The sequence below is a fragment of the Sinocyclocheilus anshuiensis genome, unplaced genomic scaffold, assembly GCF_001515605.1.
Source record: "Sinocyclocheilus anshuiensis isolate Anshui unplaced genomic scaffold, SAMN03320099.WGS_v1.1 scaffold223, whole genome shotgun sequence".
Lineage (NCBI taxonomy): Eukaryota > Metazoa > Chordata > Actinopteri > Cypriniformes > Cyprinidae > Sinocyclocheilus > Sinocyclocheilus anshuiensis.
Window position 1 is genome coordinate 1,529,969 of NW_015548214.1, and position 8,078 is coordinate 1,538,046.

Below are 8,078 nucleotides of genomic sequence, written 5' to 3' on the forward strand. Positions count from 1 at the left end.
TTTGAGACTTTAGTCTTTGCAACTTTACAGATCTTCTTTATGCACCAAGAGCTTGTAACACCAAAGAGAAAGGAAAAATTTAAATCGCATCATATGACCCCTTTAAGAGACCAACACTTAAGTGCTGTGGTTTCCTATTTAATTATATTATGCATTAGAACTCAACACCTAAATGATAAACTTAGGGGCGGTTTCCCAGACAGGGTTTAAATTAAGTCTGGAGTATAGGCTTAATCTAGGATAGTTAGTCATGGCTTTAAAAATGGCTTTTTGTAACACATTAAATACAGATTAATAACTCCTGGACTATGGAGTCCTGAACTAAAATAAACTAGATTAATTTAAAACCAGAATTAGCATGGCAGAGGTTGCCTATAAAACATGGAATGAACCAAGCATATCCCCACACAAGGATAAAAAGTACTCCATGTGTACAATGAAATATACTACTGTATCTTTAATGTTGTTGGCCTATTCGGAGGTCCGGGACATCTTGTTCAGAGAGATGGCATCATGGATTCTAGCAAACACATAAACTGACTCTGCTAGAAATCATATAATGGGCCTTGTTTGGATCTTCCATCAGGACAATGATCTAAAAAGACCATCAAAATCAACACAAAAAATGGGCCACTGAGCACAAAATGAAGGTTCTGCCATGGTCATCCCAGTCCTCTGGTCTGAACCCTATAGAAAACGCAAGAGGAGAGTGTATCAACATGGACCTGGGAAACTTAAGGATCTGGATAGATAATATATAGTATAATGGTCTCTTGTCAGGTGTTCTCCAAACTCATCAGGCATTATAGAAGAAGAGTATTAAATGAAGTAAAAGTATTAAATAAAAGGGTGCCATTAAATGTAGCCAGTGTGTATTAGAGAAAAACATTTCTTTCATAATGAGATTTCCCTTCCCTAGCATTTTACTTTTAGGGTTTTGGAGTGTGTTTTATTTTTTCTTTGGCTTCTTTGATCATATTTATTCTATATAAAGACTGAAAGCAATGTTAATCTGAAGTTAAACCTGCCTCCTTGTAGGTTTAATGTAAGCCTCAATTTAGTCCTGAAGTAGCCCTAGTCTTCCTTCAGGAAATCATTAAATTCTGGACTAGATTAAGTCGAAGACTATTTAAAACCATGACAGAAAGCAGATTTCTGTTAATCTAGTTTAAAGGGCCATTTTAGTTTAGGACTAGGCTTAATCTCTGTCTGGAAAACGGCCCCATTGTGTCCTACATCTGACTCTTCATATTACAGACTCCAGTGGATTATGTCAGCAGGTGTAGAGATGGAAAATAAATAGGTCATTTCCCAACTTCTTGTGGATTTCTACCAAGTGACGGACTTAAATATTTCAAGAGTTTAGTCATCTTCCATCTGCACGATCACTCTTCACATCAGAAATGCCACATGAGCCGTTTCCTTTATGTACACGATTCATTGATCATTCAGGACCTTTCTGGCCAGAAAATCCTGGTGTGGAAAAGCCTCATGGAGTCAAATAAGTCATATCTGGTTTGTCTTTAAATGACTACCGAGAGTCGTACATTCTGGGTCATGTACTGTTTCAACAGACACAAACACACAACTTTTTTTTCACCTTTCTTTTTTTATAGGACAGCAATTTTAAACACTGATTGATTTCTCTTTCAGTTGCAGGTGGCAGTACATGTCACTTTTGCCAAATTATCATTCACATTATCTTCCCCCATCATTTCAGATGTTATCTTGAAGATGGCCGTAAACATCAGTCATCACGAAGTGACTCATCTACCAAGCACAATAAATAGCTAACATATTACAGGAAAGAACACACAATGAAAATAGGCCAGAATCAATTTAAATTCATTTATTTGTCTTCAAAGCAAGATGAAGAGGGGGTGTGTTTTCAAATTGGGCACTGTGATTAAAACAATAAAAAAAAAAAATCATTAAATAAACCCAGAGCTGACCAGTCTCCTGTCTCTCACTTCCTTCAGTGTGTCTGTGGGCTGAACAGTAGGGTGACGGATAAAGTGTACACATTATGTGTGGGTGTCACAGCCAGGCCAACAAGAAAAGTTTTTTACTGAGCAGCCAGCAAAAACCAGCTATAGAAAGTGAGTACCTAAGACAAGCCAAGTATCCTCCTGTATTTGAATTTGGATGTAGGACGGTCCTAAGGGTGAGGGCTTTTCTAAGCTGGACTAAATATTGCACTCCCCAGAGATAAAGATAACTAGAGAAAATAACATGGCTTCACGAAAAAAAGAAAAAAAGTGTCCTAACCCCACCCACACTCCTGACAAGACACACTAATTATAGTGAATAAATACAGCTGACATATTTGAAACCTAGGCTAACCCTAAATTAAAAGTGATTTCAAAGGGGGCAATTGCTGCATTGGAGAGGAACTTCTTAAAAATGTTGTTTTGTGCAAAAATACTTCAGAGTGGTTTCTGTAACAAAATTGGCTATTGTGTGTGGTAATAATTACAAAAAAAAGAAAGATAAAAGGAACATGCCCAACAATAAAAGTCTTAATAAAAATCAACAATGACAGCAAATGTAAATCTTTTCATCATGGTTCAAAGTACTTGTTCCGAAATAACACAAAATAAAAAGTCATCCAATGATTGGAAATTTGGGAAATCAGGGGAACTTGTGTATAATTCTTGCCCATGACTGTTAATGCTGGTTAACCAACCAGGTTGTGGGCTCATCTGTGTGCTTTGACCCTTCTAATTGATACTGCTGGTGAATCCATAGATCAGCTTTCATTCATTACATCTCTGTGATCGATTAGCCATGATTCATTTGATAAAATCACCACAATTATAACCCACAGCTTTTGATCCCCTTTACCCTGGTTCAACTTCCCACTGTTGTTTTGTATGACTGACAGAATGACGCATTACTGGACACAGCAGTTGGGACCGTTGGGATCCTTGAACCGCAGACGCATCTTGGGTCTGTATTTTTCAAGGTAAAGAAGCTGCTTGGAGTTGAAGGCTCCACGTCTCTTCCTAAAAAACAAACAAACAAACAATTAGTGCAGTTTAAATCTGCGAGAGGCTGGAATACATGACTTTTGCCCAGATTTATGTGCCAATTTTCAGTCTGAAGGAGACAATGCTAGTTGCAGAAAGTCAGATCATGCAGAGTATGAGGGGCACACACTTTTTTTAGCTTCAGTCTATAATTCCATGCAGTCAGAGAATATCAAACTAGTTAAATATTTGGAGCTGATTGTAGAACACACTGTTTTCATTTGTTATGTGTCTAATAGCAATGAGGTGTGTATTTCTGTGTGCGTTTGTGTTCAGAACTACTTCAGAAAGTCTGGTAATGTGTGCTCCTCGGTCGATTAGTGTATGATGTCCAGTTTTTCCTTCTAACCATTTGCAAAGTTGTCAAGTGTATGATGCCTGGTGTTTAAAAATGGTTCAGATTTAAAAAGGTGTGTAGTGTATTCCAACCTTAAAACTGAAGTTAGAATGTCAAATGTATATCAAAGGAGAAATCATCCAAACTACTTACTGTCTTATAAACTGCACCGCATCTTCATACTTCATTCCACACTCAATTAAGGCTAAAGCCACCAGTACAGGTGCTCTATGAAAACGAGACAAAACAGATTCAATACAATGCAAGTTTTCAGTCAACAAACTGCTTGATGACAAAAAAATAAAAATAACAAAATAAATAATAAAAATGTTGTTACTCAAAAATATTCTTTTTTTTTTAAAGGTCATGAATTTTTACACCTGCATCAACAATGATCAAATCAGAGTGTCCCATCTTTGGGAGCTCATAAACAAGTGTGCTTGTATTCACAGAGAAAACTGTATTCTGAGCTGCTTGTTTATGTAAAGAGGTCAAGAGCTGAGACGGCAGTCTGTAGTTGAGTTCTCACACACACCCTCTCCAAAAAATGCTGAACAAACAACAACAAAAAAACACTTCTGTGCTTGGAGAGTATTACGACCACAGGCTTGTTTTAAATGGTGCTGCTGCTTTTCCCTAAAGGAACTGGTGTAAACTGAGCTCAGGAAAATGAATGCAAGAGTACAGAGTGCACTGTATTGCCCACAATGTTGGTTACACCATACTAACACCAGCAGGTCACAGAGTTTAGACTTCTCAAGTTTAGACTGGTTACTGTTATGTGTGTGTGTGTATCAGCAGGTTTATACAGAGGTGAGAAAGGCTGAGCACTAAATATGCAAAAGTTAGCAAGTGTTTGAAGAGTTTGAGAACACAAGTGGGACTCATATGCAGGATACTTTTTACACAACCACAAATTTTTGACTAGTCATGGGTTGCTTGAGCAACTAATCAACTCATCTATCTTAACTAAAAGCACGGTATAATGAGGCAGGTTTCAGATTCACCTGACTTGCAGTAAACCTTTACATAAGCTGCTTGTTAACTTTACCATCACAAGAATCCATTACATTATAAAAAAAAACATTCAAATAGAAAACAGTTATTTTCAAAAGTATTACTTTTTTTACTGTATTTTGATCAAATAAATGCAGCCTCGGTGAACTTAAGAAAGTTCTTTCAAGACGATGCATATGTCCTATCACTAGAGCTAATGAAGGAGGGACTAACCCTGGCTCTTCCGCTAACCGGCCCAATCCTGCAACACAGTGAACAGCAATGCAGCATTTTGGCTCCTCTCTGAACTTAGTCTTCAGCAGGTTTAACCAATCATCTACAATCTGGGTTGGGGGCGGAGCTCCGTCGTCAAAGGGCCAGTCCTGCAGCAATGGGAAAAAAAACAAAACACAAAAAACCCACAAACAGCGATTTAATGTCTTGAAGTAGAAGTAAACTATGAAGTAAAACAGCTGAAGAACTTGAAACGTTTCACATTAGGCCTTGCAGAATTTGCCTGTGGAGCAAGGCATTGTGGGAGAGCAGAACGTTCTCATGAACTGTTTTTGGGCAGAAGGCCACAGAGATCTGGCCTCTTCCCAGACAAACCACACAACTAGCGAGAAAGGACTAAGAGAAGAAGAGAGAAATATGCAGAGACAAAACAGGAGAGGACAGACCAAGGAGATTAAGATATAACATGAAGCTGGAAACAGGAGATCAATAAGGAGAGCCATCAGGAGGAGTGGAGAAGACAGAGGAGTTCAGGGCAAGACGTATCGGGTTCACCAAAATGACATTACGTCTAACGTCATCCTAAGGGAGTACAGTGGTTTTCTGGTAAATCCATTTGCATCACTAAACACAGCTTAGGACGGCATTAATTATCAACAGTTTCATGTAGTTATCTCGGTCTGCTTTCCATTTCCTCTTCGAATATCCCTAGATCTGAGCGTGTGAGAAGATCGGTGCTTGGGAACGTTAAAGAGAAAGCGTGTGTGGGCGAGTATGACAGATAATGGAAACGGACTGGCTGGCAGCTCCGTCTACGCAGCCGTCTGGACCGCCGTGCTCCTGCTGACCCGCAGGCAGCTTCAGCTCATAGCAATCTCTTACTTTCTATGCTTCTTAAACATGCAACCCCTTGTTCCCCATCAAACCTTGTTTTTTTTCTTTATTAAGATATTCCCTGTGTCAATTGTGAGTGAGCAACTTCCAAAGAAAAATGGACAAGGTGCACTGTGTTGAATAGCAGAGATGTAAATCTTCACTCGGGTATAGGGTTACAGCTGCAGTTAGACAGATGCCATGGGCCATATATCTCAAACAAACAAACAAACACAAACACAAACACAGTATGTTGACTGTTACCACCCTACCATGACAGTAAAGTTTGAACTACTCCGTACCTTCTCTTTAAGGAAGTAAGGATATTGTTCCCCTTCTAACACCTTTCCTTTCTTATAATGTCCAAATAATATTCTGTAGGTCATGGAAAATGATCAAACACATAAAAGGGAACAAAGGCAGGGTCTGAAATTTCCTCTTTTAAATGAGAAACTAGGGTTTGCCTAAATCTCCAGATATAGCGACTTTTAATACAATATATCAATTAGGGCTGGACAATAATTCAATATCAATATGTATCGCGATATAATATTTTTCAATAATGGTGATATGATTTTTAAACACATTTCCGATATTTCGATATACATTACCAGTGTTACCATACATTGATTTATTTGTGGCGTTTGACTTCGTTGAATAAACATGAGCACTGTACGTTTCAAAATCACAACACGGCCCGTGTTTTATATGAATGTATCTCTCAAGGGAACCGACCGTCTTCAGAAAAGTTTCGATGGCATTTTCATTTGATCTGATAAAGAAGCCTTCATGAGCGGAGCTGCTTTGATTACAGCCGTTACCAGGGAAACCACTAGTTTTATCACTCCAAAAGCGCCTCCTGCTGGCAGAGAAGTAATTTGCATTTTCAATAATAAGCCCGTCTCCAGCAACATTTCCAGTTTTTGTTGTTCAATTTTTTTGGTAAGGTATTTATTTATTTATTTTAAGAATTCTCTTCTGCTCACCAAGGCTGCATTTATTTGATCCAAAGTACAGCAAAAACAGTAAAAATATTTCAAAATTTGACTATTTAAAATTGCTTTCTATTTGAATAGCTTTTAAAATGTAATTTATTCCTGTGATCATACATAGCTAAATTTTCAGCATAATTTCTCCAGTCTTCAGTGTCACATGATCCTTTAGAAATCATTCTAATATGCTGATTATCAATATTTAAAACAGTTGAGTAAAATTTTTTTTTTCAGGATTCTTTGATGAATAGAAAGATCCAAAGATCAGCATTTATCTGAAATAAAAAGCTTTTGTAACATTATACACTATTCCATTCAGTATAATTTTTATTATTTTTTTGGGAAAGAAATGATAGAAATTAATACTTTTATTTAGCAAGGATGCTTAAAATTGATCAAAGGTGATGATAAAGGCATTTATAATGTTACAAAAGATTTCTATTTCAGATAAATAGTGTTCATATCGATATCGGAATTATATCGTATCGACTGAAATTAAGAAATACATCGTGATATAAATTTTGGCCATATCGTCCAGCCCTAATATCAATATGTCAATATATCTTCTGTTTACTAAACTAACGTGCAGAGTACAGGTGTTCAGAGATGGTAAATAAACTGTGAAGCCTATCTAGGCTTTTCCAGCAGGGTCAGAACAAGATAATGTCAAGTATAAATAAAGACGTAACACGCTGAGTTTTTTTTTCCCTACAGGTCACTAAGAATGAGATGTCTTTATTACACATACACCCGCATACAGCACTTGTTGGTGACATCAGTAGAGCTGTGGGTGAAACGACTTACATGATCTGAAGAAAGAAAGGAGCATGTTCGAGATTTTGCTTGTTCAGTTCCCCTTTTGAGTTCAGATCACAGAAAAGACCATTGCAAACGGGACAAAGCAATCAATAAAATTTGCTGCATAGTTAATGTAATCCTCAACATATAATACCTAACTAATTTCATGGGAAAATTTCTAAGAAGCTGAAACTTCATGTTGATTTTTTTTGCTTGACATGCTTTCTGCACACATCTGACTGAAAATTAAGAGAAGAGAGACAGAACAGCTTTCTGCCTTCTCATGATCTCACTTCTATTGCCATTCAAAATTTTAGGGTCTGTAAGATTGAATGTCTTTAAAAGAAGAGTCTAATGTTCATTTATTTGAACAAAAATACAGTAAAAACATGAATATTGTGAAATATCTGTACAATTAAAATAAATGTTTTCTATTTGAACATATTTTAAAATAAAATAAAATAAAATATAAAAAATATATTCCTGAGATGGCAAAGCTACATTTTCATCAACCATTACTCCAGTCTTCAGTCTTCAGGATTCTTTGATAAATAGAAAGTTCAAAAGAACATTTTAAATGTTTTACTATAACTTTTGATCAATCTGCTATGTGAAAATAAAATTAATTTATTAAAAAATATATATCTTACTGACCCAAACTTTTGAACTGTAGTGTATAAGAGTTCAATATTTACTAGGGGTGTCCCCGACTAAGGATTTTCATAGTCGAATCGGAATTTTCGAATCTTGCCGATATTCGACTGATAGCCGAATCATATGTTTTGGGGGCAGGGCAAAATACATTACCAAGAGTCAAGT

General features: G+C 36.8%; 1 protein-coding gene across 1 annotated transcript in view; it reads right to left on the minus strand.

The window, feature by feature from the left end:
• Positions 1 to 1,589: 1,589 nt before the first annotated feature.
• The window catches only part of LOC107653869 (protein tyrosine phosphatase type IVA 2-like), a 45,412-nt gene continuing 38,923 nt past the window's right edge, over positions 1,590 to 8,078 (minus strand). Inside the window, exons 5-7 of the mRNA XM_016440737.1 lie at positions 4,615 to 4,745; positions 3,520 to 3,594; positions 1,590 to 3,005 (exon numbers count right to left, since the gene is read on the minus strand). Coding sequence (XP_016296223.1) covers positions 2,894 to 3,005; positions 3,520 to 3,594; positions 4,615 to 4,745 — 318 coding nt within the window. The 3' untranslated portion in view covers positions 1,590 to 2,893. The remainder of the gene's footprint in view (positions 3,006 to 3,519; positions 3,595 to 4,614; positions 4,746 to 8,078) is intronic.